This window comes from Temnothorax americanus, unplaced genomic scaffold, assembly GCF_048541705.1.
Source record: "Temnothorax americanus isolate GAGA-0224 unplaced genomic scaffold, ASM4854170v1 Scaffold91, whole genome shotgun sequence".
NCBI lineage: Eukaryota > Metazoa > Arthropoda > Insecta > Hymenoptera > Formicidae > Temnothorax > Temnothorax americanus.
Window position 1 is genome coordinate 162,971 of NW_027509814.1, and position 22,071 is coordinate 185,041.

The 22,071-nt window shown below is 41.8% G+C and overlaps 1 protein-coding gene across 37 annotated transcripts in view; it reads left to right on the forward strand.

Moving 5' to 3' along the window:
- The window catches only part of LOC143908294 (uncharacterized), a 155,743-nt gene that overhangs the window by 89,178 nt on the left and 44,494 nt on the right, over positions 1-22,071 (forward strand). For 10 of the 37 annotated variants that reach the window (XM_077425860.1, XM_077425865.1, XM_077425875.1 and 7 more), the window contains exon 2: positions 9,793-9,843. The exons of 20 other annotated variants lie outside the window; for them this stretch is intronic. In XM_077425860.1, the coding sequence (XP_077281986.1) occupies positions 9,793-9,843 (51 nt within the window). Of the gene's footprint in view, positions 1-4,517; positions 4,643-6,130; positions 6,733-9,792; positions 9,844-19,603; positions 19,711-22,071 lie in introns of those variants that run through there. 7 more of the 37 variants (XM_077425877.1, XM_077425882.1, XM_077425886.1 and 4 more) reach the window with 4 other exon arrangements.

A 22,071-nucleotide genomic window follows, 5' to 3' on the forward strand; every position in this document is an offset into this window, starting at 1 on the left:
TTACGCAGTTTCATAACTCCCTCTCTGTAACGCCACTTTTTAATTACGACATTATATTCACCTTTCCGTTTAAAACGAACTCATTCGATAATTAAGTCTTAACGTCTTAACATGCGCTACGTGTAATTTATTTTTTAGTACGTCACTGACTCTCTTATGTATTTTCCGTTTCTTCAAAGTATCTTTTTTTTTACATATTTTACTACTATAACACTGTCCGCCTTACTTCGTCTCTTTTTTCAATAATGATTATAAAAGTTTAAAGATTTTATGCTCTCATATAATGGAGAAAAGCTTCGAGCTAAATTGAAAGGTATAATATCGCGCGCGACAAGCATTCTCTCTATTTTTAAATAGGTCAATATCTCAATATTGGATAATTGGATTCTTTAAGCTTAAAATAAATTTTGGTACTTAAATTAAAATGATGATATATAAATGACATTCTTACTGCTGAGATGGAAATGTTACGACTATCTTAATTAATATTTTTGATAGTTTAGTGACATTCACAGAAATTTAGATATTAAGAGTTAATAACGACGAAAGACACACTGCTTGCATTGTAATTTTGCCCCGATAGACCACAAAGGGACAATCTCGTTCCTTTTTCGCGTTTCAGAGCGACCGGTCCTTCGGCTCGCGAGATAAAAATAACCCCGGTTAGAATTTTAAATGCATAATCCCGTCGACGATTCGCGAGAACGAGGATTAACGATTTGAAGTTTCGCATCGTGACAGGAAAACTTCCTAACGGCTCTTTTACGGACTTGGGTATAACGCGCCGATAGATTTCGTGAAGTTTATACCCGCGCGCGGCCGTTATTTTCCGCGACGACGCTAATTACTCGGTTGCCTTTACGCCGCCCGCCGTCCTTTGATGCCAATCCATTATGAAACGAGATGCGCATCCACCTCGAAAATCGGCGCATATCGCGAAATGGATTCAAGCACGAGCTCGATTTACATTTTATGTAGGACTCCTGATTTAAATTCCGTTCGCGACCTCCGCGAAATCTGTTATCGAGTCGAGAGTCTTTTGGCGCGTGATATCTCACGATTGAAACGATCTGGGGATCTGAGATTAATCACTTTATAAATCGTACGTATCTTACAGCGCGCTCAGAAATGTACAGTTTACATTTTTACATCGACGTGTGCATTATTAATATCGGCAAAGGTCTGCAGGTTACTCCGAAGTATCTTCTCCCAGCGGCGACAAACATCAGGACCGATGCGCTAATGCCGACAACGCTATATGCGCGTCAGTTACATCGCGCCACGGCATTGCAAGGTCGTCCGGCCGCGAAAGACCGCCGCGACGAGAATATCAGCGTTGCATGACGCATAAATCGCACGGCGAAGGCGCGACGCGACGCAACGGTGTGCCATGGGCGCGCTGCGCAAGATGGTGTCGAGCCGAGACAAATCTCTTGCGTAAGCGCCTGGGCGCTATCGTTGGCGCGCAATCCGCGATGCAAATCGGTAGCCAACACCTTAATGGCTCGCGTTGCAACGCGGCCGCAACGCGTAAAATTCTGCTTATCATCGACTCGATACTGACCGTCTCGCAAGAAAACCTGATGCATCTTAAAAATACTGTTATTCGAACGCGGGAAAACGCAGAAGGGGAAACAGGAATTGCCGTCCGTCTAGCGTGTCTCTTATTTTTCCTGTTTCACTCAACGTGTTTAGAATCTTAACGAAACATTCGCTCGATTTGGCTTCCTCGCACGTTTCTCGTCTTCGGCACCTACACACGCGCCACGTGCGTTACCGTCGAAATTAGAACGGCGGCGTGCCGGATTTGGATTACAAACCGGGTTTCCGAACGGCGCACGAAAGAAAGAGCGCCCGTAAAATTTTCCATTCATTGAACAGCCATTCACGCCAGGCACTAACAACTTTTACCTCTCGCACAATACTCTTATTCTTCTCGCAATTGGAACTTACTGAGTCACCGTCTTTGCGGTTTTCTAGCCCCGCGACTCCGTGCCACCTCTGCGAACGGCGTTTTCGCAGAATGGCGAAACACGAAAGGAGGAGGTCGTTTTCCGCCGAGATCGGCCGAAGAAGAAATCGCGTGCTATTTTAGGCGGCTCGTTTTTTCCGAGCTTTTCTAAAATCCGGAGAATACGCGGGCACTTCCTCGCTTTCTCCGTTCACGGTCATTACCGTCGCAGCATGCGAGCGTTGCATTATCGATGCAGATTCGCTCGCCAAGTGTATTATCGGATACACGCGTCGCGACTAATGTAAGCATGTTAATGCTCGTCGTACGTTCCTTTGAAACCCAATCAGAATTCGAGGAATGCGTTTTCTTTCCGACGTAATCTCAAAATTATCTTTATCATAGATAAGAAATTAAAAGTTGCCTTTCTATTTTTCAATGAATTAAATCTTTTAACGTTAAAAAACAATTTGTAGAGAGAAGAGTGCATTATTCTCCGTATCTGCTAGCGACACGGGATTTAAGAGAAGCCCCAGCGAAGGTGGGGGGTTCTCCACGTATTTTGCGAGCAGGACGAGAAGCTGGAGTCCGCGATCGGGGTCGTTACTTACGGTCGATTCGACTTTACGGGTGATTTACGACTGCCACGCTCTAACGCCTCCTCCCGAGAAGGGCCACGGCGAAAAAAGAAATATTGTTGCTACCTTCCCGCGCCGTAAAACATACACTGTTGATCCGATAAAAATGTCCCTTCTTACCCGCTGACAATGTTGTTGCACACAAATTGCTGGGCGTACTCCGCACGTACCGAGCGTAGGTGTTGATTTACAAAATCGATGTCGAAACATTCAAACAAATAATGTACACACGTTACAGCGACCGAATTTGATCCTTTTCCGGCTCATGTCGAAAATGTAACAACGTTTATTTTCTCTCTGATCAATTTCGCAGATAGTGTGTGCGTTATATCCACATTGTGATACGTAAAAACAAATGTAGAGGAATAAAAATGGAACATTGAAAGTTATTATTTTTCGAAATAATAGAAGTCCTGTAAAATAAAAAAATTTAATCAATTGCTTCATCAATGAAAATATAATATTTGCTCTTTTGCCCCAAGAATGGAGCTTGACAACGAAAGATCTGTCATGATTTATTTATGGAGACAGTATAAATCTTCGTTATAGATGGGTCCTTGAACGATTATTACATTAAGGATGATTTACATCAGAGTTTACGGACGACCAACTCTTCGTTCACGATTACAAAGATATCGACAATATACCGACGTGACGCTAAAATGAGTATCATCGAAGTATGATGATTATGCTATCGATATTTTACGAGGAAGATTTGAAGAGAACGATCCCGTTTAGAAATCAATACTTAAACAGTAATGAAACTTTCTAATAAAGAAATTTATTCTTGATTAAAAATTTTGTGTAAAAAATTGGTACATTCTTAGAAACATCTAAGATTTCTATATTTAAAAATTTGAGTTCTTTTGCTTGGACAAGAATTGAATTGTAATAAATTATACAGCAATTGAACAATTGTTTGAAATGAACGAACAATGAAAGATGATTAATTTTTAGTAAAAGGACAAAAATGGTAAGATTTCTATCATACTTGTAATCGAGAGAACGTTTGTTAGCGTTGCCTTTTAAGGCCGTTTTCGTCATTCCCCGATTGCCTTTTATATACGCACCGTTGTGCTTGCAGAGTGAAACTCCAGCATAACCATAAGTGGAGAGTCAACGAACCATCAGCTGACTTTTGATCAGTCTTTAGTTGCTCGATCTTTAATGCGAAATTTTTTATTTAAATTCAATAATAATAAAACGTTTGCGGAGATGCCTTCGGGACTCTTGCTTTTATAGTCTTCTTAATAGAACGCGGTGAAAGTGGAGAAGGGTACTTATACTTGCATTCTAAACGTTACACTCTTCCGCGGCGGTTCCAAATTAGGCGTGAAAGTCTTCGCACTATCTTACCAGCATTCGGTTCTATTATTATCATTGACAAAAAGTAGTTAATAACGTACCATTTCGTTTAGCGTACACGCCAGCATTTCTATGCTTATACGTACTCGTTATTCTAATGCTACGCGAATACATCCGGATGCTGAAAGTATACGGAAATCAGGAAACCCCCGGAGTCGCGAATATAACCTCGGCTGCCTTATTACTCAGAGTCACTCTGAGATAATCTGGATAATACTTGAATTCGAGACGCCACCCCATATTTTGTCTCGGTTGTTGTTACGCGATCCGTTTCGCGACTGTCTCACGTTGCACGGCCACTCGTTTTTCAAGACGTGCATCGGCAGGTATAATATACAGGTGTTCTCCGTCCCCACTCTGCCCGGCGACAAACGGCAATGCGAGGCACCTTACCGAAGGTAATACACCTATCCGCGTGGTACCTGCGGAGCGGGACGTGCCGCGAGTGGGAGAGGAGTGCGAGAACGCGGAGAGAGAAAGAGAAAGAGAGAGAGAGAGAGCAAGAGGCACTCGCGCTAAGGAGGGACCTGTATCTCTTCCAGCGAGTCAGTCACACTCGGGCATGTTTGGGGACGTTTGCGCTTGTTAAACGATATATCGTCGCGACGGTCATGTCTCGACACATCCGCAGGATACACATCGAGTAGGACGTACTCGTGGGATGACGCGATACGTCCTTGAACGAGAGGTACGAGTCGCTCCTGGGAGAGTGGGAGGCGAGGGATTAATTTAGGATCCCTCGAGAACTTGCTCGTGGTGACGTATGCGTCTCTCAGTGAAATCGCCGGTAAATTGGGAGCGCCGGAGTGAGAGTGTGTGTGCGCGCGCTGAGTGCTTTGTTGTATCGAGTGCACTATTGTGCGCGCACCGTGTGGAATGCAACGTGGGCTGCGCGCCACGGCGCGTTGCGTGCCACCGCCGCGGTCCCGGAGTGCGCGATTTGCCGGCAGAAAAGGAAAAGTTGCAATGCACGGGGATTTCTAAATGTGCGAGGTCGTGCCGCGTGGCGAGCGGGTGCTCCGACGAATCCGCGTGTCCGCTCTTTAAGATCGGCCGCTTCACGATATATATACGATCGCGGTAATGTTACGCTCGTGCAAGGGTGCTAATTAAATTTTTCTAACCGGTTAGTCCGGATCGATCGAATACTCGCAATCTTGCCGCTCGCGATACGCGCGATTGAAGGCCCGATTAATTACGTAAAAATGTCACGCGGAGAAATTATATCACTCGAGGAGTTTCGGGATTCGGCTTGCACGCGAGAAGTCCTTTAAAGAAAAAGTTAGCTTTTTCACCGCAATTTTTAATCTGGATGCAAATCGAATGGAGATCTGATTGTCAGAGAGATCGGAGATACGGACAAAATATCCCGACAAGTTTATCTTGGCGCGGTGAAATTTAATCTGTGTGTAAATCGAAAAAGAGATTCTGATCGACAATGTACTTTTAAAACTTCTGCATGTTTTAAAATGGAGTGGAAATCATAGTATATGCAATATGCTAAGTTTTGTTTTGCTTCCCAACATTTTAGATTCAAATATCAATTAGATGAATGAATGAATGAATGAATCGGTAGTTTGTATTCAGGAATTTCGTATCTCGAAATCAGAATACATATTAGGATGTGATAAGATATATTTACCTTCGCTCTTGAATTCTTACCTCGAGAGACTACGGTTCTGTCATCAGCTGCGACTCTTGCCGGACGTATTTATCTGTCTATTAAACAATTATTTAAATAAATCTCATATGTCATTTAGTAATTACGCATAATTCAACGAATAAATTTGTCATCGTGCCATTTGTCATCGAATTTATCAATTTTGATAGGCGCGTAAGCCGAATTCGATGTTAAACGTTAATCGATGATCTTTCGTCGATAATCCCGACTTTCAGAGCAAGTTATCTTTCGTCGAACGCTAGATTAAATTTACACGCTGACGTAATGCGCGATCGCAGGCAAGTCTCTTTTAAAAAAAGCAGTCACGAACTTGAAACGTCACGTGTTGTATTTTTTTTCTCAGCTAGCTCGATTGAAATATCGTGTCACGGCAATGGCATGTGACACCGATCACCGCGTTGCCATAACCGATTGGTAAAAGTGTACGAAAACCTGTCGATCTGAAAATTAATGATCCTAATTAAAATTCTATTTGCAACGGGCGGAATTTTACAGTGGATGATAAATTAAATAATTACACAAGAACGCCAGCAGCAAGTGATTACGCGAGCACCGATCGAATCCTCTTGCTTCGTTCAGACGATACCTTTCGCTTTCAACGGCGACTCGTTCGCAACACATGAGCGTTTAATCAGCCGTTCGCGGGGATTACTTCGTTAGCTCGGACGTTTATCGGCCGTAAACGAGAACGGCGTATAACTTGGTGCAATCGGGAATAAGCCCGGTGTAAGCAGCCGAGTGAAAAACCCGGACTCTTCGGGAATTGTCTACGGTCGTGTTTTATTATTTGTTTCGAGACGCGAATAATATCGTTACGATGTAACGTTGCGGAAATCGCCATGCCGGACGAGGATTGCTTACGTTTCCACCTGGGACATTGCGCCGGCTGCGATCACACGTGTCGATGCTGATGGTGCATGGAGACTCGAATGATATGGGAGCCGGCAAAATGAATAGAGAGATTCCCAGCAGCACCCTCGCGACCTTGAGGGGAATCCTGGTGAGCTCGTTGTCGAGGGAGAACCTCGGCCCGCACGACCTCCCCGTTCACGAGCACACGAGGCATCGACCGCCCAGAAAAGTGCACTTTCACGAAGGTAAACTGGAAGTATAGAAACCATTTCGAGATAAGGGGCGAATACATTTCCGCGAATGAAACGTGCGCTATTTTTTTTCTGGGATTTTTAATCTACAGATTGTAGCGAAGAAGCACGGATATTTAATGAAAATGATGAATTTTTCCGAAACTGCACGGGCATAAAAATTTTGATTAAGTTAAGTAAGAGATCGAAGCAGCAACCGAGTCCAATTTACATACGAGGCGATTCGAAGTTGCGAAGGTAGGACTTGATTGCACGGGAGCGCATCAAGTTCCCAACATTGAATGCATCCTCAGGTTGTGCGTTTTCCCCAATGATCGTGCGTTAATTTAAATATAAATGGAGGAAGCGGCACGCCCACCGATGACATTGTTGATCGATTATGTCGTTTCCCATGCGATTTATATACACCATAATCGTTTATGAGATATAACGGATATATAACGAGCAGATTCCCATCAGTCTCTCACGGTGTCGCTTCATATAAAATTAAAATAATTGCGGAGCGGACAAGCTCGATTCGTGCAATCGGCGAAAAGTACTGATTTATTCCGTTAATAAACAATTATATTTCGTTTGAAACGGAGAGACTCTTAAATTTTTATCAAGCGACTCGATTTAAAAAGAATATAATAAAATTATAATTATCGGAGAGCTTCTTGAGGATCGAAAACTAATTTCCCTCCTCGTTCACATACAACGAGATTCAAATTAATTTTAAAAACTTGGAATTGACTATGCATCGAGCGTTAAATGGTGGCTCGCCTTCGACGTGCGCTTCAAGGATATCCTCCGATTTGCACACGTTTCACTTACGAGTGACATTGCGCGCGTAACTTACTTAGCCAGCGCGCAGTCGACAGAACAACGATACGATGATTTTCTTGGACACAATTGATCCACCCGGCTCTAATAAACGATCATAATGAGAGCATTTCGCGGTTTCGGAACTTCGTTTGATATACACGAGTGAGAGGATGGAGCTAGACTTTATTATGCTGAACCAGCCGAATTTGCGTTAACGAGAATTTTTTAATATTTACCGTGTAATTTAAACGACGATATGTTGCATTGGATTTCTAGTACTGAAATGTGAATATCAATTTAAAATTATTTCAACACGAAGATGTATTCTACATATCATATTTACATTATTCTAACGTAAACAACCGTCCGAAAATTCTTGACCTTTGCTTAAAATTCTGAAAATCGCGGAAAAAGGTCATACGGTCAGCACATATTGCAGGGTGCATCGTGCATACGCGAGCGAACTCTCTCGTCGACGGAAATGCATAAACACCCGACGGGGTGAGTGAGGAGAAACTCGCGGTTTACGGCGTACAGACGGCGACGATAAGAATCTCGCGACGCGCGTTTCTCGTTAAGCGCATTAAATGCCGGTGCTGCTTAGGAAGCGACGTCAGGCACCGCGGTTGCACCGACCGGCTGCACCGCCACTTCATATAGCCGTTCCTTCTGGGAACGATCGTTTCCTCGACGGCGGATCTCTCAGACAATTACCGCGCACGCCCTGCTCCGTGACTAATAGAATCCGTTGATATATCACGCGCTGAAAAGTACGCCGCATTCTCCAAAGGGGCGGACGTCGTATAAAACGTGCGACGAGGTTCCGGCTTGGGTGCTAATGCCGATTGTTGTCTGATCGACAACCCGAGACGCGACGCAATTGGAGTGTCGTCACGCGCTTAGAACTTGCACGTAAAACGCGTTCGAGGAAACGTGACGCATCTACGGAGACGCGTGACGACACGCGTTGATAAGATAGCTGATTGATAACCCGGAGATGAGGAGGTGACTTCTTTTTAGGATTCTACAATATCATCGATTCGACGAAAGGAACGAAATTGCGATTCTCTCGAAAAGTACGCATCATCACTCGCGAATCCATTAAAACCAGTCTGTATGAGCGGGAAGCGCCGCGAGGGCGGGAAACGTCATGGACGGGACTGTTAATTATAGGATAAATCAATTCACACGCCCCAATTAATTGACTCGTCATTCGCGTTTACGCAGGTCTGTCTTCCGTCCGTGAGCTATTTTCGTTCATTTGCACGCGATATAGACACAGCGAAAATCCCCTTTCAATGGCAATTCCAACTCTTCTAACTGGACGGTGGAAACTTCCGACTTTTATGTTTCCAAAAGACTGGAGCTTATCTTATCGTTAACGTCGCCACGTGGATGGCAATGTCATAATAATTAAATATCTTTAGTAAAATTTATCGTTACATGAAAAACGAAAAATGCAAGGTAAATTTCTTTTTGGTGTATAACGGCTTTACCGCATACTGATTACAAATGTTGTTTGATAATATTGAATGGCTGGCTAGTAGAGGAATAAGAATCAGAAAATATTGACGCGTGACATGTCACTCGAATCAATATTTGACGGTAACGAAATTTGGTTATACACGACGACGTGTTGTGTGCTTGCAGCATCAGTTTGCACCGGTTGGGGATCAATATAGTTTCCATCACGGATCATTTATTGTCAACACCTATAGATTATATATCAATATATTAATACCTTGAAACTAGAACAGCCAATATCATCCCGTCTTCTGGAGGCAGAAATATAATAGATACTATGGCATATTTATTATATAAATATATATATATATATATATATATATATATATATATATTATAAAAAGTTTATTATTTTACTTTCAAGCCAAAAACGGGTCGTTCAGATTTCAATATTTTAATATTTTATTATGTCTGTTAAGAAAATATTGGTACAATATCTCGGAAAACTGATATTATATATTGTATTTACCGGCGGCAATATATAATATCTTTGGGAAGAACGCCTCTTTTGTAGTAGACTTATCTTTTTTGTGCTTTTTTTTACGAGAAAGACACTTTTTTATAAAGAAATATAATATCTTACATTCGATACTACTACAGTCGTTCAAGAATATTTTTATCCGCATTGCGCCAAAACATAGAACGCTCACTACTATCCGACATTATATAATGCCTCGTCGTTCAGTAATTGCAATAGGCCTTATGTTTTCTCTTCTTCTGTTTCAGGTGAGTACCCCGCCATAGAAAGCCGCTATACAGGTCATCCAGATAATCGCGGTATGTAGACTTGTCGTGCGAATGCAATTACAGGACACGCCGTGTTCGGCCATTCTGTCGAGCCCGACGTTTTATTTTATCCAACCGCTTCCGACCGAACAGCAGACTGATACAAACGTGAACCGATGTGTTCTCAAGCGGAGATCGACATCAGTAGAATTTGAGTTCAATAACTCACCGCGATATAAGATTCAAATCGAGTTTGAAGCTCCAAGAGTGTTTTTGTCACCCGATGGCATAAAACAAAAATATTGCTTATTCGGGTAGTATCTGAAATTATGAATCGCTTGAGTGTGAATTACGGGTTCTGTACAATATGGTTGGAATAAATCCACGTTACTGATTGCACCGAGCGTGACGACACCGGGAACGACCAAACGGCCTTTCAAAACAGGATGAAATAAATAACGGTCGGATTAATTCCCCGAGATTAAAGGGGGGAATTTACATATCGAGACCCCCGTGGGAAGTCCACGGCCGTCACGCGATATTGCACTTAAGCGCGTTTACGTTCCGCGAGATCTCGGCGCTTGAGGGATGAAGCGCAAATGATCGGTGTGCCATATTTCAGAGTCACTTTATCGGCGAAGTCGCCTTTTTACGACGTCGTTATCGTTCCGAGCTATGGAGAGTGAGTGAGAGAGAGAGAAAGAGAAATTCGCCGAGTCCTTCGAGAATACGTACCTGCTCAAAGAGCTTAATCCGCGCCCAAAGGGCGTATCGTGTGGCAAATTATCCGGGCGAAACTTCGGCGCATCGCGTATATACATTCGTGTTTCGCCGCTTCTCTCTCTCTCTCTCTCTCTCTCTCTCTCTCTCTCTCTTTCTCTCTCTCTCTGATTCTCTTTCTTTTTCTCTCTTGTTATGTAACGTGTCGAGCAGCCTTAGGGCAGCACGGAAGTACCATTAAGAAGGTCCTTTTCCGAAATACTTTTAGCCAGAAGTAATGCTGCCTCGAAAAGGCGCCGGGCGTGACGAGCAATTAATTTCAGACTCTTCCGAGTTTTCAGAGTTTGTGAGAAAGTCTACTGTGTGTGTCAATAGTTATACCAAGGCCTTCTTAATAAGCTCTTGAATGCCAAAGAGGCGAAAGGGGGATATATACGTGACTTTTCATTGATGCTTAATACATTGTTGATAAGCAAGAAAGAAGAAGAGAGTGAGAGAGACTGGGAAAAAGTCGTAAATAAAGCAAGTAGGCAAATTCTGAAAAACGAGGTTTGTTATTGACGCGAATCAATGAAGCGGGACTTAAAATGGTGTCGTTGACGAACGTGTTGCTAAATATTGATTTTGAATCAAGAGCGGCGTTGACCATTGTCAATTTGCACTAGTGGGCAAATATAAACGCGAACGATATGTATATGTCAAAGCGTTCTAGTTTGACCGATTCCAGACAGTTTATTCTCATACGTCGAACGCATTTAAAGAAGATTAATTATTTACGCTCCTAATTTAAGACACTTGACTAATTATCGTACATTACGAAAGTTGGTCAGTATTTGTTCTACTATTTTAGAACGAACTGTTGGTTTGTTAAAATAGCTTTGGTTTCCTTAGCGAGGATAATGCTCGTTTATCAAGTATTCTGAGCGATGCTTTAATTTTCAATGAATTTTTTGATGACGGTAATTATATATCGTTTTCCCCGTAACGAAAGCTAGTTCGTGTTTTAACTTCATGACGCTCGCGATGGTATAAATAGCAAGATTAAGATACTCTTATCGCATAAGCCGCGATATGTCGTAACTACAAATATAATTTCCTTTAACTTCGGCGTATAATTGTGTACCTACAAATTTTTATCATGAAAGCTTTTTTCAATTGATGTTATGAAAATGTTTCAATTCACTTCAAGACTGGTTCTAGTTTATGAAATATTTTAATGAAATATTTTAAGATTAATAAAATATTTTGTAGGAGAATAATTTCGTCGATCATTTCCATTTTCTGTTATCTGTTATCTGTTATCTTGTAAATTCTCATAAAATGACGTGAAATCTGCATTACGTTCGAAGACGTTGTAATTTCCGTGCGCAATCGATGTACGTGTTCGCCACTCGATATTTTGCACGTTGAACTCGTTTGATGCATCCGATCGATGTAAGTATCGTTTAAATTGGTTAACTGATCGACGTCTATCAGAAAGCCGACTTCGCAAATTCACTTCAGACGCGAACGTTATCGACATTCGGATGGAAGACTGCGGTACCCCATCTGTTTCCGTTGCGAATCTTGTCTTCCAATTCTGGCAAGGAGATCTTGAATAAGACAATGTCAGGGATCCAGCTGCTCGATGGCTTTACGAAATAATACCGCGTGATAATGAATGTTCTATCACAGGAGTGTTTCATCGCGTTAAACGATTTAGTGTATATCGTTCATGCGGGAATACATTTGACTTAATACACCTCGTGCAGTCTAATAAAATTGCCGAGAAAGTTCACAATGCTGTTCTTAATAGAACACTTTTATTCTCACGCGATTCATGCGCGCGCATAACTGGCAAACTGCAGTTTTAAATGCAGAGGTATTAACTGTGACTAACGTAGAAGCTGTTCCCGTGAAAAAGGGCATGTAATCCCTTTTCTAGCGAATATTACAGAGAAATATATTTCCCTAGCACTTTTTTTTTGCTGGGCAGCAAAACATGACAGAATTAAGGGTTGCCGATTAAATATATTGTACATCCTAAATAAAATGCATCATAATTTTTCTCTGTTATTATGTTTTTGCTAACTTCCACCTTACTCCTTACTTATTTTTTCCGCCTACCAACGCAATCAATTTCTCACTGATCATTCAAAATGGTGTTAATACTAACGGGATCAAAATTCGAGTTATATAAACGTGTTTAAAAGGAATTCGGGTCGACGATTCAGTATAATAATCTGCCTAATCTACGGCTTTCGATTCGACGTTGACAGATCCGAGGAATATTGCGTTTTCTCCTGTTCGATTCGCGATTCACAAATCCTACGGATGAGTTGACAATGACGGAGGATTTAGACGCACAAACGAACCGCTTCCATTCGATGAACGTGCACTTTACGCCCGCTTCGCCCTCCGCGAATATCCGCCTTTCCACGTGGCTAGAATAGTTATCGGGACACACCGTATTCAGAATAGCGGAGAGTGGTTTCTTATATAGTGAGTCATTGTATTAATTAGAAATTGCTTATAGATGCTGAAACTCTCAGACCCAGAGCTCGATAAGTTAGGTTAGGTATATCGGATGATGAAGAAAAGTTCTTAGTTCGTAATGGGGTTTTGCTGTCGAAGTTATTTAACATTTAGTTATTCCTAGCAACAGTATAATATGTACAGGCCTTTGTCGCGATGTTATTTCGAACTAGATTATCTCGAATGGGATATAAGCGAGAAAATATTTGGCTGGAAATTTATAAGTTTTCAGTTTCTTGTCTCCGAGAAATCTAGATTCAAAATATATATGCTTCTGTTAACTAAATAAAAATGTTATTTTACGAGGTATATTTTTATATATTTTTCTATTATTCAACGAGGAACAACGAGAAAAATTCCGATTTTACGGAAAGTGGATCCGAATAAAGGAAAATATTCTCGCGTACTATATTTCTATATAGGAAGCGATGCGTTCCAAAAACAACTCTTTCTCGAAAACAAAAGAGTTGCCCCAAATATAAGAGCTGCAATCACGAGCGTATCGAAAAAATAATCTTTTCATGCGAAATTGTCATTTACTCTATCCCAGATCTCTAATTTTTTTTTCTTCCGATGATTTTCCATGATTGAAAATTAACTGCATCCTATTAAAACATCAATATATATGTATATTTTCATTTTAATGAATATTATATTTTATGGTAATCTTATTTTTTTCGAATATAGGAAAATCTCATAATTAACGGCGAAAATTAATTTTCGAACAAATAGCAGCACGGGTGTTCCCTCGTTGCTCGCAGCCATTATAATTGAGTTCTCGCTCTGTTTTCTGCTAAATTTACGTCCGTTACGCTTGTCGACGCTGCTGGCGGTAGGTCACCATTGTTATAGCCCCGTTCATTATAAGAACGAGACGAAAATTTAATTGAAAAAGTTACCGCGTATTATTCAAGTAAAAAAATTGAGATAGAAAGACTATTATATGAAAAGCGCAAGAATAGGGCAAAACACTTGACATCGCTGTTAACATTGTCAATATATTATACATATTAATTTTAGTAAAAGACTCAATCTCCAGTTCCAAAATTTACGCGAATATATATCGGGCGATAACAATGTGCATTCTTTGATACCGAAATATGCCGTACGCCTTTGTGGCTCGGAAGCACTCGACAACTCGAGGTGGTCCACCGAAACCGGCTACAATGGCGAGACAAAGGAATCTGTGCGACATCGACCTTATCTCGATCGAATAGAAATGCCCGGAGCTTTCGGTGCACTTGACATAAATCTCGAAAGCGATAAAAGGATCGCGGTAACGACTAGCGATACGGCCGATCGTTAATGCCACGCACAAACCGAAATTTGCAAGGAAGTATTTTTTATCCCACTTCCGACGATTGAAACTTAAGGACTGATATCCCATTTTAAAAACGTCCATTTTAGAAACACGATTGAAAGCAGGAATGTAAGATTATTCTTATCGTATGTTAATGCGATCATTGACACAATGAATTTGCAACATTTCTGTGTTCAAAAATATGCTTTTAAGAAAAATTGCTTATGCTAAAAGTTAATTTTTTCTATTTTTCTTATTAGAAATTAAGTTAAATGAGTGAAAATGTTTCATAACAATATATGAATGATTTTACATGTTCTTCGTTATATGAAATATATAAAATATGTCGAGCAATATAATGCAGGCTGCGTTTATTCCTGTTTCGATATCTTGCCGAATAAATACAAATTCTTTCTCAGGCATCTTATATGAAAAGTATTTTCAAGCACGATAGCATGTTATTACCAGGAAAGTTACCGATATCACTGTTGTATGTACTTGTTCCAGCCCAAGTTTTTGAATAATTCCTCCCTCGTGTGGTGAATACGCGGTGTGCCGATCTGCCTCGCAGAGATCGTCGAGTTTTGCCACATCCATGGCAAAGTTTGCTGAAACTTCCGTCAAATGAGAATTCAAAAACTCAAGTTTTGATTAACGATCTTTTTTGACGAACATGGTTATGACGTTCGATCATTTCTTCCCCATCCGCGAAACAATCTTTGAAAAGAAGTCGTGTGGCTTTTGCGCGACACCATCATCAGTCGTCGACGAATTAGTCGTCGAATCTCGAATCAATCGATTCAAGCATGCACGCCGTAATTTTTGTAAACTTGGCGGATGGGTAAACTGTTCCATCCTCTAAATCGCTTTACGAAAAAGAATCTTCTCACCGCGGGTGAGCTTGTATATCGCGCCACTGCAGCTGGGCGCGAGGAATCGTTTATTATTTACGCAGTCGGGGAGAACGTTCGTCCTACTTCAGCGCGACAGCAGCTGCAACCTCGCAGCATCCGGGCAATTCCTATTTGGCCATTTCCCTCCAATCCACTTCCTCTCACATCGCTCTTCATCCTTTCCCACCGCTCGCGTCATGGGAGATGTCAATTAACCGGCGAAACAGGGAACGACGGCGAAAAAATGTCGCTGCAGTTTATTTTAGTATTTTGACTTAAAGCTTGACGGATATCTTACGTGATACTCTTAAATCCACAGTTGATTTAAAATATGACTTACATAATGCCTTATGCGATCGATCTTTGTCTATCGACGAGATATCATGGTAGCCAATTCTTGGACATTCCCGTGGCGAATGCTACTTTCGAGAACTGAAAAATATATGAGAATAAAATTTTCTCGACTCGAGGAATCTCAGTGCCTTGTGCGCACAACCTGATCCATCGATTTACGTTCGAGTGTAACTCTTAGTGTCCCGATAGGAATCAAATGTTCTTGGACAAAGACTCTCGGACTCCTCGGTATAATTTATAATTCAAGTTGAAAGAGACCCGCCACTAAACTTTTTCGAAAATGTTATTGTATCGAAGACAGCAGGTCCACACGACGACAGTGATTCGTAAAAGAAAAAAGAATCTGATGTCTCAATAGGATATTAAATATGAATTGTTAAAAAAATCATAGTTTAGTTTAAAAAAATAAGATGTAGATATAACAAAGGTAGATCTTCTATTCTATTCTATACCCTCGTCATTTTGACGTCCAAGAATCGGTCGACTAAATCCTGATTTCGTTTAAACAAGGTGCGGGCGAATACGTGCATAGCTATTAGTCGAGAATCCGACTGTATTCGGACAACTCGCAAAAGCAACAGTGCATGTCGCCCCTCGGCCGTGTGAAAAACCGTATGTGTGAGCACAGAATACAGGGGGTAACTTGGCTGCCGCGTAAGTTCGATATGACGAGAATTAACGGAGTGGCGCGACGGCGCGGCAACGTAGATGGACAGGGTGGACGCCATTCGATTGATTTCCATTTAGTGGAAGAATGTGATTTTAAGCGAGGTGGCCGGTGGAATTTAACGAAACTGACAGAAGGGGAAATGCGTGTTTTTAATTCGTTTAGTCACATGGGAATATTGACAAGAGGATAAAGGGTACCTTCGTGCGTTTAATGGAAAATCTGATATTAAAGCACAAAGCGAAAGCGATATATACCTGAACTTATGAAAGGAAAGCGGTCTTATTAACAATAATGTTCTTAGCTATTCGTATAGAACAAATATTTCTCAATATAACATTTTCGTCGCAACTTATTGACGACCGGAATGAACGTAATCGTCGATAAAGCAAGTTTACGAATGCAAAGTGGAACGAGAGATGCGAAAGCACTTTAAGTGCTGCGAAGTGCTCCTTGTTTTCCCGCTTTCCCGCTCTCTCACAGCAGCGATAACGAGGGATTCGAGAGAAATCGCATTCTTCGCCGATGGACATTTTCCCGGCGTTGAAATTAATCTCCCGATAAATAACTTGCTTCACTCTCGAGCGCTCGTCTTCGACCCGGATAATTATGGTACTGCGATAAGGCTCGATGCTACGAACTTCTTCGAGACTCGACGACTAATTCGTTAACGATTGATGATCGTATCGCGCGGCGTCGCAAACTCCCGCAGCTTTTTTCTCCCGCGGGCACGAGAAAACTTTTCCAATTAAATATGTCGAACCGCGAACGCAAGGATGCTTTGGAATTGATTAGGTACCTTGATTAAATGATTCTTATATTATATTTTCTTTGAAAGCTCGGACGATTCTTTCACGAGTTATTAAAACGTTTTAAACGTTTAAAACGTTTAAAACGTTTAAAACGTTTAAAACGACTTATGAAAGTGAGCGTTTTAAGCTTATTTATTTTTTTACTACTAAAAATAATTACTACATTTTATTATACTACTATGTGTGACACAAAAAATGATTAGCATAGAGTTTGATACAAATGCATCACAATACTTTTTATGAGAAAAACTAAGTTTTTTTTATATATATTAGAATGTTTAGATAAGCATCGAAGCGCGAGATCATTTATAGCGACGTTTTAATAAATTATCTTACTAAATTGCCATAATATAAATACAAATCATTTCACATTTGATTCAATATTATCGCTCCAAAATTATGAAATATTTAGTATTGATTGTACTCAGTTTACCCACAACCGCGCGTTTGGGATAAAACTAATCACCCTGAGCAGGGATCGTCATCGGATTAGTTCCGTGTCGGGATGTAATTTTCCAGGCTAAGGTAGGATCGAGAGCAAAAGCCGGGGCCACCCCGGGGAGTCCTCTTCCGAGATCCGTAGAAAAACGAGAGAAGACCGACCACGATGGTGGACGTGCCGCGTCGCGCCGTGCCGTGCCGTCGAGATGTTTCTTGCGCGGAAACACGGATACGCCGGGGCTCCACGCGGCGAGGGATTCCGATTAGTCTGGTTTCTCGAATTGGCCGTCTTTCCATCTCGCCAGACACGCCTGGAATTTCGGTTAGACACATACGCAAGACCGAGCCACGTCGTTCACGTCAACAATGTAAATTTGGGTGCGACGTTTCGGAAACATCGCTCTCTCGAGAAAGTTTCGAAAGGGCGTAATCGCGAAATTTGAGAAAGTAGCAAACACGACTCGAGAGAGAGAAGCCCCTGACAAAATAGTTGCGAAATTCGAAAAGTGGGACAACGCCTCGACAATGTATTGCTTCTCTAAAAGATTTTATGCGCAGGAATATTCCGAAAAACTAACATGTCGAAACGGTATCAGTTTGAGACGTTTGCGATGTTTTGGCACGATGCATGATTCTAAGATTGAGATCAACGTAATTTCGAACCATTATTTTCTTGGCTGAATTCGTATCGCGCTTATGTATAGTAAAATAAGAGGCAGCTCGTAATTCTTTTACTTCTTCGAAGCTATATTCGCTCGTCTCGTTGAGATATCATATCGTAAAAGCGACAATCTAGAAAAGAATTTCATCGCGGCGAGTTTAACGTTGGGGAAGAAATAACGTGATTTCACCGTCGGACAATTCCCCAAAAGGAAAGACGTTTCTGTATTCCCGCATCGTGTTACTCCGTATCGCCATGATCCGTCAGGGGATTCGTAGAGAAACCCTAGAGCACGTTGCTACGGCGTCTTCAAGGTTATCGATCCTCGAGGACGACGCCGTGGACCGAGAGAAAGGCGGATCGACTATGGGAATTGCCTGCCGTTCTCTATCCTAAATCTTCACTTGCGGGACCCTTGAGGATCGACCCTCGACAAAAATCTGTTCGTTTGGTGCTCGATGTTTTGTAATATCTTACGTCAAATTTTTATCTCGAAGCTACTTTCAACTGATCTAAAGATGCAAAAATATTCAAAAACACCTGACGTGATCTCACAATTTCATTATAGGATTATATTTACGATCGCCCGAGTATTAAGGCTCGAGATATCAAATTTTCAGATCGAGGTCACCTGGTTCTCTATCGAATTGCAATGACCACTGTTGGCGCGATTCAAAACGCTAGTTCACGCGAAAGCGCTTGCTGACGGGGCGAAAACTTAAATGGGCAAAATAATAAATCAAGCCCATCGGTCGGTCGGTGGCGAGTAAGATGCTTCGAGGGGGATGATGGGCAGAGAGAAGTCCCCATGTTGAGAAGAGGAGGAGAAAGAGGAGCAGGCTGAAGATCATGATGGAATTAGGCGGCACGGGCTGAATGGATGTGCCGAACGCGCGCCGCTCCACGAGATCGAGGGTTGACCATTTCGGGAGAGGGTTGCAGGTGGTGGCGGCGACGGCTGATCGATGCAACACCAGCGCCAGCGCCGCGTCGTTCAGCACCACGGGCGATGGAGGACGGCCACTACCGCCGGTATTCCCACTCCTCCTTCGCTTCCTCTGTATCTGTGATTCTTCTATCTTTCCGTCTCACGACCGTTCTTCCAGCCTCCTCCTTCTTCCCTCTTTCTTCCACTTTGTCTTCTTTTCTCGTATAACATACCGAATACGCACTAACTGACAGTACCCGCCCCTCTCGTTCCATCCCTCATCTACCCTTCCTCCATTCCTGTTTCTCCACCATATCCCTCCGACTCTTTCCAGCCCTCCGGGATCCTCGCAACGATGTACTACGCACGTACTAACCGAGCGGCGCACGTCGGACCTTCGTGGGAGTCGGTGCGACCCTCTCCGCGTGCGCCACCCTCCAGACGGGGGTCGCCTCGGCGTAGCACCTCGCGCCGTTCTCTCTCCCTCTCGGCAATCTCGCAGCTCGCAGGCTCAGTTCTCGCCTGGAGACCATCCCGTACGCAGGTGGATCCGGGACCATCCACCTTGAACCCCGAGTTGTCGCGATGACACGTCGGCTCGCCACGAGGTGAACGCGTCGGAAACGAGGTGCTTTTCGTCGTGCTTTTCTCGTGCCGCAAAATCTCCCTCCGCTCTTTCGTCCTGATCTCCTACTACTCTGCGGTCCACTGCGGTTGGCTCGTTTTAATGCGGATGAGAACTGATCATGTCTGTCCCTCGACCGCGTCTGTTATTACTTGTTTGCTTATTCCGTTAGTCGAATCTGATAGTTTGACGAGGCTGAGAAGATAACCGGGTGTGGTAAAAGCGATTCAATGTGCATTTTAGAAATAGCTGAAATAGCGTGAACCAATCATTGAAGTTAATAGTTTGGCAATTGAGGAGAATACATCGGCAGATTATTTTATCTATGAAAGATTGCAATTTCAATGTTTAACCTAATTTGTTATTATACGTTCTTTGCTGCAGCCTCAATTATACAACTTGTTTGTATTTGATTTTTTCTTTATGAGGTCTTGGCAGATCTTTCATTAACTAAATGCTGAGAAACGTAGAGTGCTTCAATGAAGATATACAATTTACAAGATTGTGGTCACGTGATTATAATATTGCATCATGCATTTCTGCTTTGTTAAACTTCCATATAGAATTCTAAAACACTTTCGTGCAACAACAACGCAATAAACGAAAGTACAGTTTCTAATTAATCTTCTCAATTGTTTTTAATTTACTAAAGATAATTGATCAACACATTTATGAGCTGCACTTTTTGCCGTCCATAAAAAAGCTTTTCAGTAAATGAACGTACGTACAGATGTGATAGAAGTTATTGAATCATTGCGTTGCATGAGATGTTTGAGATAATCCACTTCGCGAAATGTCGCACGTGGACAGATGGAATCACAAACGTCTCGATCACGTGGCCACTGCGATCTCACCGGGATTACCGCCTGGTATCGATGCAATTTCGCGCATCAACATGGACTTCATTTGAATTTAGGATTAAACTGGCGATCTTGACGGCAGATTGGCTAATTTCAAGATTAATCCATGATTGAACTTTGACCTTATCCGCGTCGTACGATCGGCATATCGATACCTCACGTATTATTAGTTTATTAAGACACTTCAAATCGGATACATAATTGCCATCATTATCATTATTATCAATCTTATCCACAAAGTATAGCTCCTTTTACTTGGTGTTATCTTTTCAGTTTTCAACGTTACGTATTTTAAGATTGTTGGTCCGATTGCCAGCAAAATGCTGCAAAGTGGCACAGAGATGGTAACAGAATTATATCCCCAGCGGCATCGTGGCGTCGTTCTTTCGATGGAACTTTTTGTTTTCCATCCTCGCAGTCTATGTAACTGGCGACCGAACGGAACGCGTCTTGGCAGACACAATTTTCCGGAAAACGACCAAATACCCGGAGCGTTCTAAATAGAGTTCGTAATCAAAGTTCGAGTTTAAACCATCAAAATCAATTTTTACCGACTTCCGCGACGATACGCGTCAATCTATCCGAGAAAACTTTATAGGAGATTGAAATGTCATGTCATCATAAAATGAGAAAATGACTTCTGCACTGAAACTTTTTGCAAAATTCGATAAGGGATTAAGTTGAATAAAATTAATTAGTGTTATTGATTTTCATCATGGAGGGATTTATCAGATAATTACATACTTGATATCAAGATATCCTTTCCTCTCATTAAAGCGCAGTGTCCTATTATGATACTTATACATATTTCTTGCCTAAAATATTGAAAGAAATTCATAATTCTATTTACATTCGAGCTAATGGTTCTATTCCGATTCAAGTTTTATAATTATCTGTTAAACGTATATGTTTAATAATAGCACAAATTTAATTATTTAAATTTCTCCACGTTCATTACGGCAATCTGCAGTTTAGCACAAGAGCCACAGCCGATCATCTACCCCCTACGGAATAAAATTAATTCCGTTGCCTTTGTTTCATTATTCAATTCTTGGCTTATATCCGCCCTCGCCTCAGGGACAGCAATTAACATAATGAATTTCGGTCGCATCACACATGCCTCGCCATTTATCTTTTAGATACGTTCAAAGGCCTAAGTACCGGAATTAAACCGAACGGCGAATTCTCACGAGACTTGCCGAATAGCAGACAATAACGTTAAATTAAGATGACTTGTGTGTGTGTGTGCAATATCTCGGTTCGCAATAACCTGCCAACGTTCAAACGTTTATTTTCACCACTTTGAAGTCGCTCGTTTGTTTCCATCGAATGTATCGCGTCTCTCACAAAGTCTCCCTTTTACTCTCGTCGCTCATTAACGTCGTCAGCCTGAGATGCATCTTCTCTCAACCTTTTCGTGATTCTAGTCACGATTTTATTTTATATTGCAACTATTATTCATATCGCGTAAGTGACTTATCTGGAAAGCACTATTCGTTCTTCT